This window comes from Vitis vinifera, chromosome 13 (genome assembly GCF_030704535.1).
Source record: "Vitis vinifera cultivar Pinot Noir 40024 chromosome 13, ASM3070453v1".
NCBI classification, from domain to species: Eukaryota; Viridiplantae; Streptophyta; class Magnoliopsida; order Vitales; family Vitaceae; genus Vitis; species Vitis vinifera.
In genome coordinates this window covers 9,117,671-9,137,144 of record NC_081817.1, presented here as the reverse complement: position 1 = coordinate 9,137,144, position 19,474 = coordinate 9,117,671, and the positions used below count along the sequence as shown (strand labels likewise).

The 19,474-nt window shown below is 38.8% G+C and overlaps 2 protein-coding genes across 2 annotated transcripts; one reads left to right on the top strand and one right to left on the bottom strand.

The window, feature by feature from the left end:
* The first annotated feature begins 943 nt into the window (after positions 1–943).
* On the top strand, positions 944–11,015 carry LOC100253970 (pleiotropic drug resistance protein 2). The gene is made up of 20 exons (XM_010660428.3): positions 944–1,570; positions 1,700–1,820; positions 2,013–2,101; positions 2,294–2,378; positions 2,572–2,862; positions 2,947–3,037; positions 3,227–4,127; positions 4,215–4,375; positions 6,966–7,069; positions 7,184–7,349; positions 7,494–7,625; positions 8,213–8,364; positions 8,472–8,804; positions 8,909–9,199; positions 9,302–9,385; positions 9,477–9,610; positions 9,697–9,924; positions 10,011–10,182; positions 10,270–10,524; positions 10,600–11,015. The coding sequence occupies exons 1-20, from the start codon at positions 1,191–1,193 to the stop codon at positions 10,867–10,869; spliced, it is 4,440 nt and encodes a 1,479-aa protein (XP_010658730.1). The 5' UTR covers positions 944–1,190; the 3' UTR covers positions 10,870–11,015.
* Positions 11,016–11,623: 608 nt separating this feature from the next.
* Positions 11,624–19,361, bottom strand: LOC100267656 (uncharacterized). The gene is made up of 3 exons (XM_002265200.5): positions 16,592–19,361; positions 13,527–13,837; positions 11,624–12,232 (listed from the first exon to the last, which is right to left on the bottom strand). The coding sequence occupies exons 1-3, from the start codon at positions 18,907–18,909 to the stop codon at positions 11,868–11,870; spliced, it is 2,994 nt and encodes a 997-aa protein (XP_002265236.3). The 5' UTR covers positions 18,910–19,361; the 3' UTR covers positions 11,624–11,867.
* Positions 19,362–19,474: the final 113 nt, after the last annotated feature.

Genomic DNA, 19,474 nt, shown 5'->3' with positions numbered 1-19,474 from the left:
GAACTTTTCTTAACCCTGTAAACACGTTTTAAAGTCGTGAGAGCCCCTTTGGGTTCAAAGCGAATAATATCTACATAGTTGGGAGCGGGTCGTTACAAACGTTGTGTTTGCATAAGAAGTGTTTGTGATGTCCCACATCGGATATAAGAGAAAGTTCCTAATGTTATATATGTAGAGACTCCTCTTAACCAATTAGACGCGTTTTAAAGCTGAGAGGGCCCCTTTGGGTCCAAAACGGATAATATCTACACGATTGGGAGTAGGTTTTAATAGTAAACTTTCACTCTAAATCAAATTCTATATTTTATTATAATTCAAACTAATACATAATAAATAGATAAATATCAATATGTAAATTAAGGATAACATTAACTATCTCTGGTAAGTTAAACCAATCATAAAAACTAAGCATAAACAAGAAAAAGATTCAAAAAAACAAGAAAAAATAAGTATGAAAAATATTAAAGAAGATTTTATTTTATTTTTTAATTTTAGTTCGGTCGTGGTAATAATATTTAGTTACCATCACTTTTTATTTTTAAAAATTTTAAAATTAAATTTATATTGTTTTTTTAGAGGGGTCAAATGTTTTATTTTTGTTAAAAAAACCTTTACATGTAAGGGAAATTTTTATTTTTGAAATGGTATGATGTGATTTCAAAATAATTGTTATTTTTATACATTTTTAAGTGAAGGATAATATTAAAGTAGTAGCATTTAACAACACATGTACTATCTTTTTCTTGGGTGGGTGAAATTTTAATTAATTTTAGGTTTTTATTTTATTTTATTTTTATTGTGGTTGTTAAGCTAACACGGAGACACCAAAAACACACTTACCCTCTCCAAACTATATGCCAGCCATAATTAAGCCGAAAAAGATTTGCATCCATATGCATGAAAGTCTCACCAGCCAACTCTCAAGTCTCCCGAACTGTCAAGTGATCAAACATAAAAATTTCATGTACGTCATAAAAGACTCTCCTCTGCCACTCAGTAATGCCCACTTCTCTACCGCTTTCCAGTCTCCATCACCTCCTACATCACTCCATGCCCATCAATCTCATCTACTCACCATTTCATCCACACCTTCTCTAGCATCTTGAGCTCATCGGTTGAATCTGAGCTTTCCAGGGTTATTATAAAGGGGGGTTTGGAGTCTTTACTCTGAGGGGTTTTGGTGGGTGACAATGGCTGCAGCATTGGCTGGGGATGATCTAGCAAGGTCCATGAGCAGCAGGCGCAAAAGTTTAGCGTCTGGAAGTAGGCGAAGTTGGGCTTCTGCGAGTATTCTTGAGGTGTTGTCAGCACAAGGTGATGTTTTTCAGAGTAGGAGAGAGGATGATGAGGAAGAGTTGAAGTGGGCGGCCATTGAAAGGCTTCCAACCTTTGAGCGGTTGAGGAAGGGGATGCTTAAGCAAGTTTTGGATGATGGGAAGGTTGTCCATGAAGAAGTTGACTTCACCAATCTTGGTATGCAGGAGAGGAAGCATCTCATAGAGAGTATACTTAAGGTTGTTGAAGAAGATAATGAGAAGTTCCTTCTCAGGCTCAGGGAAAGGACTGATAGGTCACTCTTCTCTCTTTCTTCCCATGAAGTTCACCCTGTTGGTCATGTGTTTTTTTGCTTTTGGCTTTGCCCCGGTTGAATTTGTTACCAGAAAAGTTTTATGAAACATAACATCTGTTTGCTCAACAGGGTTGGGGTTGAGATACCAAAAATCGAAGTCCGGTTTGAGCATTTATCAGTGGAAGGAGACGCATATGTTGGAACCAGAGCACTTCCTACTCTGCTCAATTCTACCATGAACTTCATAGAGGTAGTTTGTTCTGTTTGTCCCTTTGTTTTTCTTCTTCTGTTTTCGATGGTGATTCTTGATTTTCCCTTTCAGCAAATTATAATGAATGACTTCAATCTCCTGATAATGTTTTTGGGAGATGTTTGCTTCAATTGAGAAGACTGTTGTAGAGATAAATGAAGTATGATTGTGTTTATTTATTGTCATGAACAGGGAATACTTGGACTGATTAGGCTTTCCTCATCCAAGAAAAGGGTAGTCAAGATACTAAAAGATGTGAGTGGGATCGTGAAACCATCAAGGTAAATGTATTCCATTTTTGGAAGTACCATTCAATCAATCATGTTACCCATAACACAAATCTCCTGAATGATGTCTTTAGATAATTTGATTGATACATATTCTGGGAAAATTCAATAGGATAACAAAAAAATTTCCCATTAAGTACACTTTCTTTCTTTGCTGGTTTCTTGATTAGCTTCTGTGTTTTGCAGAATGACCCTGCTTCTGGGACCTCCAGCCTCAGGGAAAACTACCCTGCTGCAGGCGCTTGCTGGGAAGATGGACAAAGATCTAAGGGTATGCTGTCCCCCCAACTTACATTCTGACAAATATTTTTATCCAATTCGATCCTTCACTGTGTCATCGTTATTTCCTTCCCTAGTTTTAGCCCATGTCCTCGGACTGTTCCTTAATTCTGAATTATTTAGTGATGGTGATAGTCCCCGATTCCTGAACTCATTGATCTGTTGTGTGCGGTGTTTATGGACAGATGGAAGGAAAAATCACATACTGTGGTCATGAATTATCAGAGTTTGTTCCTCAGAGAACATGTGCTTACATTAGCCAGCATGATCTGCACCATGGTGAGATGACAGTTAGGGAAACGTTGGACTTCTCAGGACGATGTTTGGGAGTTGGAACCAGATATGAACTACTAGCAGAATTGTCAAGACGAGAAAAAGAATCTGCAATTAAGCCAGATCCTGAGATAGATGCATTCATGAAAGCAACAGCAATGGCAGGCCAAGAAACTAGTTTGGTTACAGATTATGTGCTCAAGGTTTGCACCTCCATTTCCATTTGGTGCCTGGCCTATTAGTTACATTCCCAAGCTTTACGCTCTTTGACATTGTCTGTGTAACAGATGCTGGGATTAGACATCTGCGCTGACATTGTGTTGGGAGATGATATGAGAAGGGGCATTTCTGGTGGAGAAAAGAAGCGTGTTACTACCGGTATGTGCCCCATTTCCATTGATTATGTCCTATATCAATTGTTTCTTTCAACTTAGTGGTAAAGCATTTGCCTTCAATTTGAATTGAGCTACTGATCAATTATGAATTGTCTGCTTTCTGAGGAATCCTTGTTCTTAAGATTTTTAATATTCCACAAAAGCCTAATATGACTGATGAAACTGAATGCAGGAGAAATGTTGGTTGGACCAGCAAAGGCTCTTTTCATGGATGAAATATCAACTGGTCTGGACAGTTCCACCACTTTTCAGATTGTCAAGTTTATGAGGCAGATGGTTCATATCATGGAAGTAACCATGATAATCTCTCTTCTCCAACCTGCACCTGAAACTTATGATCTTTTTGATGCCATTATCTTACTATGTGAGGGTCAGATTGTGTACCAAGGTCCCCGTGAAAACATCCTTGAGTTCTTTGAAAGCGTGGGCTTCAAATGCCCAAAAAGAAAAGGAGTTGCAGACTTCTTGCAAGAGGTGACTTCCAGAAAGGAACAAGAACAATACTGGTTCAGACACAATGAACCTTACAAATATATCTCAGTGCCCGAGTTTGCACAACATTTCAACTCTTTCCACATTGGCCAGAAGCTTTCAGACGACCTTGGAATCCCTTACAATAAGAGCAGAACCCATCCTGCAGCATTGGTGACAGAAAAGTATGGAATCTCCAACTGGGAACTCTTCAAGGCATGCTTTGCCAGGGAGTGGCTATTGATGAAGCGCAACTCTTTTATATACATATTCAAGACAACCCAGATTACAATCATGTCAGTAATTGCCATGACAGTGTTCTTCAGAACAGAAATGAAGCATGGCCAACTGCAAGATGGAGTAAAATTCTATGGGGCTCTGTTTTATAGTCTCATAAATGTAATGTTTAACGGAATGGCAGAGCTTGCATTGACTCTTTTCAGGCTCCCAGTGTTTTTTAAGCAGAGGGATTTCTTGTTTTACCCGGCATGGGCTTTTGCATTACCAATTTGGGTCCTTAGGATCCCCTTGTCACTCATGGAGTCAGGGATATGGATCATTCTCACGTATTACACTATTGGGTTTGCCCCTTCTGCTAGTAGGTATGTGAATGGACCTCATTCTTCCTGACTCTTGTTTTAGCATTCACAAATGGAACTAAGACAACCCAAGACTTGAAAAATGTTCAGGTTTTTCCGTCAATTACTGGCATTCTTTGGCGTGCATCAGATGGCTCTATCTCTCTTCCGCTTCATTGCAGCACTTGGAAGAACACAGATTGTGGCCAACACTCTTGGTACCTTTACATTGCTACTGGTTTTTGTTCTGGGTGGTTTCATTGTAGCCAAAGGTCAGTGTTTTGTGTCTTTTTGCTATGCACTGAGCTGATTGTGTTGGTATTTGGATTAAACACTTATATAAAATATGTATTTTTGGGCTGCTGGAACTCTAATTTTATTGATGAAGAATGCTGAATTTATACATGAACTTGTAACTTAAATGACATTAGAATAGCAGAAAATCAAGCTACTAGATGATGAACAACTACTTCCTATAAAATAGAAACCAAAACTTGACCAAATAAAAATAAGAAAATATCTAGATGTTGCAGATTTTGTGCAAGACTCCAGCTGCAATATTCAAAATTCAAATTCCAGCAAATACTAAGTCAAAATTCAACACTCCTCCTTGACTTCGTAGATGCAAACTCCAAGTCTTGCACGTAGACACTCAAACCAAACTTCGAAAGGGGTCTGCTTCTTTAACACTTTTGTTGGCAATATGTTCAGAAAATATACTGCTCTACTTGCAGTTTTAGCCCAAAATTGTTTGCATTCCATTTCAAGGATGGCATTTTTTGAGATCCACCAAACATTGTTTGCATTCCATTTCAAGGATGGCATTTTTTTAGATCCACCAACATCAGTATGCACCAGTTGCAGTTTTTGGGTTGCTCTCCAGGATATTTTCTTTGGAAAGGGAAGTTTAGTTTGCTTCCCATATTGACAAGTAGCACATATAGGAAGATCTTTTTCTAAGTCAGGAAGTCCTTCAACTATTTGATTTTTCTTCATGTAGAGCACATCATCATGATGAAAGTGCTCGACCCTTCTGTCCCAAAACATTGTTGTGCTATCTTGTTGTAAAATAGCAGTATGCTCATCTTCCAGTAAATTCAAGGCAAAACTCTTGCCCTTCATTTTTATGTTGAACACCTCTTTGCCTTCAGCATCCTTGATAATGCAATTCCTATCTTCAAAATAAACTTTAAATTCTTTCTCAACGAGCTGTCCAACACTGAGTAAGTTTTGGTCAATGTCAGGCACAAACAAAACATCATAAATGAGTTTCAAACCTGTTTGGCTTTCGATAGCAACCGTTCCTTTGCCCTTCACTGGAATATACTCACCATTTCCAATTCTGACTTTGGAAATAGTTGTTCTATCAAGTTCTCTAAAGAGATCTTGATTATTTGTCATGTGGTTTGTACAACCACTATCCACAAGCCAGCTTTTAGAGGTGCTTTTATTAGCAAAACACGTTGCTGCAAACAATTGCTCCTCCTGACAATAGTCAACTACTGCATTAGTTTCTTCCTGCTGTTGATTTTTGCAAATCCTCTCCACATGTCCTTGTTTACCACACTTGTTGCATTTCACATCTGGTCTCCACCAACATTTTTGTGGAGAATGATTTGTCTTCTTGCAATGAGGACAAGGTGGAAAAACTCCATTTTTCTGGTTGTTGCCACACGACTTGTTGTTGTTCACCTTTCCATTTTTATGGCCTGCATTTTTCTGCATTCTTGCTTGAAATGCTCCTTCTGCAGTATCTCCTTGTCTCATGAGTCTTCTTTGTTCCACAGCCTCCAAGGAATGTAATAATTCTGTCAAGCTAATAGTTGACAGATCTTTTGAATTCTCCAAAGAGGAAATTGTAGCTTCATATTTCTCAGGAAGTGTAACCAATATCTTTTGAACAATCTTCTCATTGGAAAATTCTTTTCCAAGCAGCCTAACTTTGTCTGCTATTGAAAGAAGTTGTGCAGCATAGTCTTTAACAGCATCAGACTCCCTCATTTTCTTCATTTCAAATTCTCGAATCAAGTTCATCACCTGCATGTTCTTGATTCTTTCATCTCCTTTGTATTCCTCCTTGAGATACTCCCAAATTTCTGCAGCTGAATCAATTTTCATGATTTTGATGAAAATTGATGGTGAAACTGCAGCAAACAAGCAAGCTTTCGCTTTAGCCTTTCTTGTCCTTCTTTCTTTATGCAACTTCATTTGAGCCACAGTTGGATTGGCTCCCAGGGGAGGAACTTCATAATTTTCTTCCACTGCTTCCCAAACATCAAGTGCTTGTAGATGAACTGTCATTCTAACAGCCCAAGTTTCATAATTGTCTCCATCAAGAATTGATGGTGCAACTGTGAGACTTGACTCTTCCATTGCTAAATGATTTTAGAAGGTGTTTGGGTTCACTCACCTCACTGGCCCCTCAAGATAACTATGGCTCTGATACCACTTTGTTGGTATTTGGATTAAACACTTATATAAAATATGTATTTTTGGGCTGCTGGAACTCTAATTTTATTGATGAAGAATGCTGAATTTATACATGAACTTGTAACTTAAATGACATTAGAATAGCAGAAAATCAAGCTACTAGATGATGAACAACTACTTCCTATAAAATAGAAACCAAATCTTGACCAAATAAAAATAAGAAAATATCTAGATGTTGCAGATTTTGTGCAAGACTCCAGCTGCAATATTCAAAATTCAAATTCCAGCAAATACTAAGTCAAAATTCAACAGATTGTTTTTGCAACACTGATGCCATATTTCAAGTGGAAAGGGAGACAAGGGGCACTCTTCATGTGATTATATCATATGAGTGATAATGTAATAAACCATTTGTTTCTCCTTCTTACTCAGATGATATTGAACCATGGATGATATGGGGATATTATGCTTCTCCAATGACGTATGGACAAAATGCGCTTGTCATCAATGAATTTCTTGATGACAGATGGAGTGCGGTAAGGTTTCCTAGTAGCTTTTGAATGATTGTTTCTCACTTTGTTTTAAGCTTTGGCATTTCTGCCGTCATTACTTGGTCTGTCTTTGTATACGCTAATCGGTTTTTGGCACAGCCCAACATCGATCAAAGAATTCCAGAACCCACAGTTGGAAAAGCTCTTCTCAAGGCAAGAGGCATGTTTGTGGATGGCTATTGGTATTGGATTTGTGTTGGTGCACTCATGGGGTTTTCTCTGCTCTTCAATATCTGTTTCATTGTAGCTCTGACATATTTGGACCGTAAGTTATTGCTTATACTAACCTCCATTTTCCTTTTTCCTTCCCTCCAAAGGTTCTAGTCATGGAATTACCATCCATCAGTCAGAACTGGGTATTATTTAAATAAGATTCTAGTTTTGACAATTTTCTGAAACTCAAATGCAGCTCTGGGAGACTCAAAATCTGTCATTATTGATGAGGAAAATGAAGAAAAGAGTGAGAAGCAGTTTTTCTCTAACAAACAGCATGATCTGACCACCCCAGAAAGAAATTCAGCTACTGCCCCAATGTCTGAAGGTTCAAGATTTTTCCTACTTTGATCTCCTCTGGTTTTTGGTTGTTTGTTTGTCTTCTAGCGTTTCTATATATTTTATTAACCAAGCATTAGGTCCATATACAGTTTCCATTCAACAATAATTCAATATCTAGTTTTCCACTGAATCAAATCCCCTGTGATTGCCACCTTATGGTGTTCATTTTCAATAAACTGAGTGGTTTATCAATGTCGAAAACCAGTAGCATGATAGCCTAAAACTCAAGCCTAACAAAGTGGTGGATATTAAGAGAGATTTCAAAATGTTAGGACAAAAAGGATAAGTTTTGAGATCTATTTCTTCTGAAACATGCTGCAAATTTCCCTTTGCAGAGAGGAGAAGATGTTGCTATTAACAATGTTTCATCAACTATTATTGTATGGTTCTACAATTTCTGAACTTGCTTCTTGCTATTGGTTCTCCTTCTCTAGGAGACACCAGATTTTTACCTGACCCTCACAAAATTCTTGTTAATCACTTCTTGAAGAGGCTAGCGATACTGTACATTACAAATAACATAAACATCAGATTTTCTTTATCTGGAAGCTGATAGTAGGTCTATGGTAACAGGTATTGATATGGAAGTAAGGAAAACTAGAGAAAGCACCAAATCAGTTGTCAAAGATGCAAATCATACACCTACTAAAAGGGGAATGGTGTTGCCCTTCCAGCCCTTATCACTTGCATTTGAGCATGTGAATTACTATGTTGATATGCCTGCTGTAAGTAACTTGTTTTGAGTATGTAGACACACCAGTGAGACTAATATATGTGTTAGGATATGATCTTGGTCTAGAGCTTTGAAACTTTTTTATGGATTCAATCACAGGGAATGAAGAGCCAAGGAATTGAAGCGGATCGTCTCCAACTGCTGCGGGATGCTAGTGGTGCTTTCAGGCCAGGTATTCAAATAGCATTAGTTGGTGTTAGTGGTGCTGGAAAGACCACTTTGATGGATGTGTTAGCAGGAAGGAAAACTGGTGGATACATTGAAGGAAGTATCAGTATTTCTGGTTACCCCAAAAACCAAGCAACTTTCGCTCGTATTAGTGGATACTGTGAGCAGAATGATATACATTCTCCAAATGTAACTGTTTATGAATCTCTTGTTTACTCTGCCTGGCTGCGCCTTGCTCCAGATGTCAAGAAGGAAACAAGGCAGGCATGTCCTTTTTTCAAATGAATGATTTTTCTTTTAGTTCACCCTCTTATAAGCTATATTCATCAGTTGTTTTTTTTTTTTTTTTTGTTCCTTCTGTGCCATAGGTGTTTGTTGAGGAAGTAATGGAATTGGTTGAGCTTCACCCCCTGAGGGATGCTTTGGTTGGCCTTCCCGGAATACATGGGCTTTCAACAGAACAGAGGAAGAGGCTGACAGTAGCTGTAGAATTGGTTGCTAACCCCTCCATCCTCTTCATGGATGAGCCAACGACAGGCCTTGATGCTAGAGCAGCCGCAGTTGTTATGCGTACTGTTAGAAACACAGTGGATACAGGGCGGACTGTTGTCTGCACCATTCACCAGCCAAGCATAGACATCTTTGAAGCTTTCGATGAGGTATTTCTCAGTTTCATGGTTTTGAATCTAATACTTCTTATTGGTATGATTATCATGGAGTCACCATTCCTTTCTTCAATCCAACATCATTTTTGCCTGCAGCTACTGCTGATGAAGAGAGGAGGACAAATCATTTATGCTGGAGCTCTTGGTCGCAATTCTCACAAGCTTGTAGAGTACTTTGAAGTGAGCATTATTCATCTTCCGTGAACTTGCTCCATCTCCATTGTTATACTTATAAGGAGTGTGTCATGATCAAATCCATAACTTGCTGCAGGCTGTCCCGGGGGTTCCTAAAGTCAGAGATGGTCAAAATCCTGCTACATGGATGCTGGAGATCAGCTCTGCTGCAGTTGAGGCTCAACTTGGTGTGGATTTTGCAGAAATTTATGCTAAATCTGAACTCTATCAGTAAGTGGATTATGATTCCTTGGAACATCATCTTTCTGTCTCAATTCTTTTTCCAATGACTTATTACACTCACCTTTTTGTTGCAGGAGGAATCAGGAACTCATCAAAGAGCTGAGCACACCATCACCAGGATCCAAAGACCTTTATTTCCCCACCAAATACTCTCAAAGCTTTATTAGTCAATGCAAGGCTTGCTTCTGGAAACAGCACTGGTCTTATTGGAGGAATCCTCCCTATAATGCTATCCGGTTCTTCTTGACCATAATTATTGGTGTTCTATTTGGAGTAATTTTCTGGAACAAAGGAGAGAAGACGTAAGTATTGCAAATTTATTATTTTGGTTGTTCTCCATTAATAATTAACAAAAAATGTGAACCAACACCCCAACTACTGTATGCAGAGACAAGGAACAAGATCTAATAAATCTGCTGGGAGCTATGTTTTCAGCTGTCTTCTTCCTTGGAGCCACCAACACTTCCTCAGTGCAGCCTGTTGTGGCAATTGAGAGAACAGTCTTCTACCGTGAAAGGGCAGCTGGGATGTATTCAGCATTGCCTTACGCATTTGCCCAGGTTGCCTTTTGAGAAAACTGATGAGAAACAGACACATTTCTAGTAGAGCTTAACTTTAAACTAATCTTGTATTCGGATGCCCTGCAGGTGGCCATAGAGGCAATTTACGTTGCAATCCAAACTTTGGTTTACAGTCTTCTCCTCTACTCTATGATGGGATTCTACTGGCGAGTGGACAAGTTCTTATGGTTCTACTACTACCTACTCATGTGCTTTATTTACTTCACATTGTATGGAATGATGATCGTGGCACTCACTCCCAACCATCAAATTGCTGCCATTGTTATGTCGTTTTTCCTAAGCTTTTGGAATCTCTTCGCTGGTTTTCTCATCCCTAGGATGGTGCGTATGCCTACGAAGAATTTGAGTATGTTTTTGTAGAAGAATATTGAATTCTAACAAACTGTACATCTGCAGCAAATACCAATATGGTGGAGGTGGTACTACTGGGCTTCCCCTGTTTCTTGGACCATCTACGGACTAGTGACATCTCAGGTGGGCGACAAGGAGGATCCGGTTCAGGTACCTGGAGCAGGTGTCAAGTCAGTGAAGCTGTATCTTAAGGAGGCTTTAGGCTTTGAATATGATTTCCTGGGAGCGGTTGCGTTGGCTCATATTGGTTGGGTCCTCCTCTTCTTGTTCGTCTTTGCCTATGGCATTAAGTTCCTTAACTTCCAAAGGAGGTAAAGGAAAGTCTCAGAAAATGATTGTTTCTTCTTCATTTGCATACACAAGTATGTGTGATTTACAGATGACGGAATGAGAAGTGGCTGCCTTGTATTTATCTTGAATTTTGTAAATTTGAAGAGCTTATCATTTGTTATTTTTCTTAATTTCTACATTTTCAATGATATCATCCTCACTTCAAAATCAAAACCAATATAGAAACTACAAATTTGTAAAATTCTTGGGTACCTAGAGATGATATCCCTTTGCTCTTTGTCAAATGGGTAATGTCAATACTGATATAGGGGACCCATCTTCTAGTTGAAATCCCATTCCTTCCTGTAGAAAAAACATAAAATAAGATTTTGTGAAAGGAGACCTTCGGATGGGCCAAATTCTACTCGAGACACTTAATGAATGGTTGGTTGAATACTAATAGTTTGACCAACGGAGTTGTGCCAAAGAAAGGAGGCGTTGGTCAATGAATGGTAGGTTGAATATTAATGGTTTTGACCAACGGAGTTGTGGTAAGAAGAGTAGTTGATTTGGGAGGGAGTGAAGAATCGAAGAAACATAGGGTAAATCACGATGAATTGTGCGGACAAGGATCAGAGGGCTCGGTGCCGTCCGATCGGGCAAGCCCAGCACCCTGCTCTGCCCCAGGGACTTGAGCTTGAAATTGATCCATTGAGGGTCGGTAATTGAAATTCTGACTTGAAAGGCATTCAATCATAATCCAATTTCCGAGAAGTAAGATTGATTCTGAGAAAGATGATAAAACAATCTGAAAATTGCATTAGCAAGAGGGAAACCCAAGTGCCCCCAAACACTAGCTGTCCTCCACTAGCAAACTTAGTTAGAATTTAGTTCTATGGGAATTCATAAAGAGCTGACGAGGAAGTGTTACATAACAGCTCTGTTTACATAACTGACATAGGTTTGTAGAGAGGAAAAAACATAGCTCAAGCTTGTTAAACAAGATTATTCTATCTTTAATTTACAGATTTGAACAGTTACTTCTAATCAGGTTTAACAGGGGCATCTGCAAGCTCCCGGATCTCCTGCTTGCTTTGAATCAAACACCTTCTCTTGGAGTCAAAATCAAGTTTGTCCAAGTCCTCTGCAATTCCCATGTACCCATATAGAACAACCTCCTCTGGTTTGTCTGGCTGCATTCCTGCTTCCGTACTGCTGCTGCTTTTGCCATTGTTGTAATTTATTTTCTCAAGATCTGCTCTTCCATGATTATTCCCAGCATAATACTTATGAAGCTTTACTGCATCTTCCAGTCCAGAAAACGTACCCAAGAACTTCACCACCATAACACTATGGTCTGCAGGCTTACCGAGGCACATCTTGAATTTTCCCCCGCCAAAACCTTTACCTGCCATTAAGACCCCAAAAAGCGAAGGCAGTAAAACAGAATAAGCATAGCACCAGCTTCCAAAACTAATTTACTGTGCACATCGCTGATTTATTTAAGCCAAATCCAGAGTGAGCATTAGGGCACCAGCTCAGTTAAGCTGAGTTAAGCTAGAGATAAACACAAGTGTTTTCAAATACAGTTCTCAAAAATCAATTTTTAATAAAAATTCTTCAGAACATTTCTCAATTGTTTTTTTAAAAAAAAAAAAAAAAAAATCTATTTAAGAACTCAAATGTGAAAAATAATTTTGTCAACTTATTTTCTATGAAGTTATAATGCACTCATATTTTTTTTTATCAGATATAATGCACAATGCTAAACTTCTCAAAACATTCTTCATATATTAAATTGTTTCTCAAAATACTCCACAAAAAACACCTGAAAACATCTACAAAAATCAATCTGTTTTCAAAACAAATTCTTAAAAAACTATTGTCAGTTAAAAAATTTGTCACACGTTTTATCTTAAGTTAAAAATCTATTTTATATTATAGAACAAAAGACAATTTTCATGAATAGTTCCCAAACAGACCCAAAACTTTTAATCTGAAGAGCTTATCACTTTGCCAATAACCCAACCCAACCTAATATGCTATAACTTAGCCTATATGACCTCAATTTTCAGAGAAAGAGTTGATATGGATAGCCCTGGGTTTGGTGAAGTTAAATTTGATTGACAGGGTTGATTTAAAAGAAGGAAAGGAAAATATTGAGACTAGGGAATAAGAATGAAATAGTCAAATGATAGCAAGGGCACTATAGATTTCTAATGGTGTGAAGACTTGAAGGAAGCAACCAGGGCATTTAGAAGAATCAACACAAAACCAAGTAGTCAACGATCAGAAGGAAAAAAATATAAGCTCTTGCTCAGGATAATGAGAGGTTCACCCCCATGAAAGTATAAGGGCATTAGCCTTCAAAGTTTTTTAAAACCGCTAATTTTCAAGTAGCAAAATAAGAATTACATCATAAGGTTCGCCATGTTTTCTCATCAAATGGGGCAGGATTCAACATGTTTGTTCAACAAGTTTATTAGGGTCGGGTTTAAGTTGGGTTGGTTGACAATGAGCTTGTCTTTTTGGTCAGACTTATTATCTGACAATAATAATAATCTCATATTTCTCATTCTGTGTTGCTTGTCAAGAATAGGTTAAATTGCATTCTTATTTTTTATATGCATTGCATTCCCTCCAATTAAATTCAGTAGTAAACCGACTCAATATAATTATTTAACCAAAAGTTAGTCACACACCTCTGAGAAAAGCCCCAAGCGCTTCAATGGTTACAAGCTTCCATTCTTCTGGATCACTGTTCGAAATAGAAATGTTATGGATGATGACAAGTGGTGGCCAGAGAATGAGGTCCTCTTTCTGAGTCAAAGCTTCATCACCAGGTAAGACATGAGGAACCCATGTTATTGTGTCTGGGGGCACAATGCTGTTCCATCCCAACAGAACACAAATTGCTTTGTGAAGACCCAAGTGGTCTGCTCTCAGTCCAAACTTGTGAGACATATAGGCATGTGTCACCAAGCGCTGAGTGTCCATGAACTCCTTGGAGTTGCTGAAAAAACTCAGATACATAATCAATTGCTAATAAAATGCATGATAAACTATATTATTACCCAGAGGCATGTATGCACAACATCAAATCTACTGACATAGAACAGAGGAGAAAGAGGAGGAACAATAAGAATGCTTGAGATTTCACAAGAGAAATATTATTTAGATTATTTTAATAGGCAGTAAGAATAATTTATTGAACATCTTTGAATGAGAAAAAAATGGCATAAAATATAAACTCCACGACAGGACCCAGGTATGATGGGAAATTTGTGGCCAAGTGGGGTTTCAAGCTTTGCCTGAATGACATCAACACCTTAAGAAGCAATGACAGCAACACATAAATTGACAGATTAACACAGCAATATTACCTACTGAATCTACCACAATGATCTCCAGGCAGCCTATTCAAAGATTGTTATTGATAAAAATGACAAGTACGTCCACTCTCTATATATTAAAAAGTGAAATAAATCAATAATCTTTTGTTTCTCCTTGATTCTAGAACCACCAAAAATATCGAGCCATCCTTCAGAAAAGGTTTAGCGCCAAATTCTCCCAACATGATAAATATTTAGATATTCCTAACCATGGGTAGGGATGGCAATGAGGTAGGTTTTTTCGGCTACCCGCCCCGCCCCGTCCCGCCCCTAATGGGACGGGGTTCAATTTTAATAAACGGGTTTGGGACGGGTTTGGGATTTTTTTTAAAAACCCGGGACAGGTTCGGGGCGGGTTCAAGTATTGCCCCATCCCGCCCCGCCCTGATTATATATAAAATTAATTTTAAAATTAAATATTTCTTAAATTTTAAATTTATTTTTTATTTTACTATTTTTAATATATAGATAATAATAAAATAAGTTATAAAAAATATAATAATTTAATTATTTATAAAATATATTTATTTTAATGTAATTAAAAATTTTAAAAGTAATTAAAAAAAAAATTCAAATTCAAAAAAAAGTTAAACGGGGCAGGGTGGGGCGGGTATGATAAATTCTCATACCCGCCCCGCCCCGTTTAATTTTTTAAATGGGATGGGGATGGGAATTGTTTTGAATAAACGGGGCGGGGTTGGGATGGGAGCGACCCGTCCCCAACCCGCCTCGTTGCCATTCCTAACCATGGGGGACTAAAGCAAGTCATTGTTCAACAATCTCATAGATAAGATCCTCGAAGAAGGCAAACAGCAGGACATTTAAGTGTGTTGATCCAAGTTAACTAAAATCAGTTCTCACTATCTTCACTCTCTATAATGCAGCTGTTTTCAAATTCCAAACACCACTATAAATTTCTTAATTGATTGAAAAAATCTTCTGGTAGAAGTTTCCCAAGATAACCTAGAGCCTTACATGGTTGAGTGAATTGAAGAGAGAGATTTGAATGGACCAAATCCTTGGTCAATTCCATGGTGTTATTGCAAATCTCATCCTGTGAAGAATTGGGTAGACAGGCCATTATGTCCTCAAACTGATTGCTTCCATAATCACAACCACCAAGACTTCTTCCTGCACTGTCAACACAGCTCTCTGTGCTGCCAGGATTACCAATCCAACAATATCACCATCAGATCACAACATCACATCCATCACCACTAATAGCAGTAGGATTCAGCTTACCCAATGATAATAGTAATACTAATAATAGAGTTTTTCTTAATGGAATGGCACATGGCCTTTCTCAAGGAAGCACACACAAGTTCACTGCTTATTAGCTTAAGAAACATCTATAACCTGGTAATGCAAGAACTGTGTGAATTATCCTGAGTAAATGTAAATCTAGCATTCACTAGAGGTTGCATCATTAAGATATAGAGCATGACTAGACACTGCTCTCGCTCAACTCTAATATCCCATATCCAGTAAGTCTATGATAAGGGAACATATAGGCTTCTCTGTTTGGCCAAAATCAGCAAGAAGCATCAACTTTGGACTTCAAACTTCCCATTCTAGTATAGAGAGTCTCAACAACTTCTCAGCCTCATCGACACATCCCATTCCCTGTTTGGTTCCCTTCTTGTCCTTTGAACACCTTTCTACACATCCCTTGCTCTAAAAGAATACTTTATTCAAAACCATGAGAATATAGAAATTAAGAAAGAGAAAAGGGTGGGAACAAGGAGAGTCGTAGGTGAATCTTCAACCAAAAATTCTACAAGGCTGAATATAAATTCATTTTGGAAAAAATAGCGAATATGATTAATTTGTATTCATCTGAAACAAAGACCAGCAATCCTAGGTTTGACTTCCAAACCGCTTCACACTGTCCAATCTTTTACCTCAATAGATTATCCATGATCTACCTTGGGACAACTTGGGCAATCAAGAAGAACAAATTTCACTCAGAACAACAAACTCAACCCTAGTCATAGCCATTAGCCTAGGAACAGGAAATCCAGCAGTAATAAAAGATTTACACGACATCTTAGTATCATGGAATTCCCTTGAACTTGCATGACAAAGTTATATTTTAGTCATTCAAAAAGTTCATTCACTCATTGCATGGAACCGCTAGTGGGAACCACTAAGTCATCCGCCCCAATATTTTCCCAAACACCTAGACAAGTTGCTGATTTTCAAAACTCCAAAAATCTATTATAGGAATCCCAAAGAAAACCCAACTGGCAAAATCTTTTAGGTTAATAATTACTCACTTGATTGCAGAAGTAACAATAAGACAAAGAACTTCTGAATCAAAATATAAAAGAAGTGATCCACTTTTAGAAAGAATACCACAGAAAAAGAAAACAAACCTTCTGCCGCAAACAATGCAGAACAAACTGCCAGCTTGTCCTTGCTCCTTGTATCTTCTTCGAACAGATGGGTGTTCATTCAACTTTTTGGAAAACTTTAAGAAGGATTTATGCACCATCTGCTTAAATTCTTCGGAGTCCTCAGGTGGCTCAGATTTTACAGGATTTTCCCAATCTTCTTCCGATGGGTCAAAATCATTTTCATTTGCATCCACATCCTCGTAATAATCTTCTTTAATTCTTTTCCAAACTTTGTGCTGTTTGTTTGGATAACTTCTTTTATCAAAATGGTACGAGTTATTCCAGCTTAGAGAGCTAGGTCTATTTTGACCCTTTATATATCTACCACCAGGCTTATAGGATTTGATTGGTCGCTCTTCTTCATATTCTAATGGATCTTGAGATGATAGCCAATCATAAGCAGAACCGCTACGATGGTCTCTGCCATCAAAAATCCTCTCAGAGTGTCTATATCCATTGCGCTCCATTCTTGTTGGTTTTGTTGAAGCTAAACCAGCCAGGTCTTCATCATACATCTCTTCAACACTATCACCTAGATGACCCTGAAACCTTCTAGGCACATGCGTATACCATTTACTCGAAATAATACTTCTAGAATTATACCTAGTTACTTCTTCTTCCATGCTGTGCTTTCTCTTGAGGATCCTATCAGATGCGTCATAAATGTCATGCTCCTCTCCCTTCATTCTTTGTCGTCTTATAGCAAGTCTATGCATTTCCATGTCATAGTCAGCCACAGGTATAATCTTTAATCTTTCTTTCTGAGACACTGGGTTTGCATCTCCTCCAGAAACATAATGTGATCTTAGGCGTGACAATTCATGTTCCTGTACTACTCCAGAATTCAAGATATCATGATCTCGTGAAACTTGCCTACCAGAATTCAAGATATCGTGATCTCGTGAAGCTTGTCTTCCAGAATTCAAGATATCGTGATCTCGTGAAACTTGCCTTCCAAACTCAAGCCGATTATGTCCTGAACCCAAATATAGCCCACCCTGCTTTGATGCATTTGGTGTTCTTTTCATATCAAGGTAGTCTGAACTCTGCTCTTGTAAAGTAGGATGGCGTGAAATGCCTCTGTCTCTCAGGTTTCCACTAGAAACTTTAATGTCATCAACATTATCTACAAAGCGTTCAATAATACCTGGTCTTAATGAGTCCTTATGATCATAGTCTACTCGAGCTAGCATCGGCATCTTTCTGTATAAATCATCAGATGGATATACATAATCGTCGCTCTCCCTTGCCAAAATTTTGGAATATAGATAATCCTGATGATCTGTCAATTCAGTCTCAGAATTTCTTTCAGATTCAAGAAGCTGCCTTCGGCCATATCCACGGAAACCCAAAGGTTCGGTTTGTTTCCGTGGAAACTCATCTGAAGGCAAACGTGGATCATCCTGGTAAGGAACCTGCAAATCAGCCCGTGAAATGCTCAAAGAGGTGCTCGCGATCTCCTTGAACTGAGTGTTGCTTGGTATTTCCTTGGATCGATGCGATGGCACCATAGTATATGAAATATCTCTGGTATACATCATGGGTTTCTCGCCTTCTTTATAGGATGATTCCATGACCGGTAATTTATCTGCAGGTAATGAATTCCTATAACGAAATGTTTCATCTTTATACCGGCTTATATCAGAATCCCGAAAAGCAGATGTCAAAGGCCCGCCAGTTTCATCGTAATTAGAGGCAGGACCCAGATCAGGAGCCAACCTAAAGTACCCTCTAACACCATCTTCCATTGTGTTCTCTTTCTCAACCAGCATCCCATGCCTCTCACTTCCAGACAATCTGGTGTCGCTATAACTCAAAGCTTTATCTTTTCGGACTCTAGAACTACTATGATCATAACCACCATATAAATTCTTCAAACTAGTGTTTGCTTCACCACTAAAACCCGACGAAGCCTCCCGCAGCACTTCACCTCTCCGCCCAATTTCCAGCTGCCTACGCATGACAACCCCCTCTTCTACCTCATCATCGTCATCAAATTGAGGCCTTTTATGCACGGCTGCCAGCGGCGGCGACCCCGAAAGCACCCGATTCCCTCCCCCTCCGCCTCCGCCGCCGCCCAAATGCCAGCCATAGTCTCTCCTCTCAACCGACCCGCTCCTCCGATCACCACCCGGAATTCGTCGACCCACATCCAGCTTTTGCGGGCTCAAACTCCGCCTCTCCGGCGCATCCCGGCGAGAGTTCGAGAAAGAGTCCGCCCCCAGTTCCAATCGGCGGTCTCTCACCCTCGCTGCCGGCGACTGCGGCGCGAAATCTTCAAGCCGTCGCGATTGCATCAATTCAGTATCCCAAAACCAAAACTATAATGTATAGTCCAAAAAAAAAAGAAAAAAACAGCAGTGATCTTAATAGAAAGTCCACAAATCAAGATCCAGAAAACCCTAACCCTAGAAACACAGTCTGAAAAGGAGGAGGAGATTTTGTTCCTTCCTTTTGTCAGAGCTTCGAGAGTGAATTAGGAGAAGGAATATGATCCATGCGTTGCGATAGAAGAAAAAGTGAGGGTTTTAGGTGAAAAGGCGGATAGAGATGAGAGCAGTAGCCTCATTAACCTCTGATATCATACGCGTATATTGGGGTTAGTAGTGGGACATGGCCCTTACGGAAGAACGCGGAATTGCCTATGTGTTTGTTTTTTCTTCACTCACCTTCTTTTCTCTCTCTCTCTCCCTCCCTCCCTGTTTAGGTTTACTTTTTGGGTTGAAAACCCTTCATTAAATGCATGCACACTTCCAAATTACACTTGATTGCATCCACATGCATTATAAATATACAATAATTTATTATAAAGTTGGAAAAAAATATTAAATCAAAGAGTCCACTACGTTTTGGAATCAATAC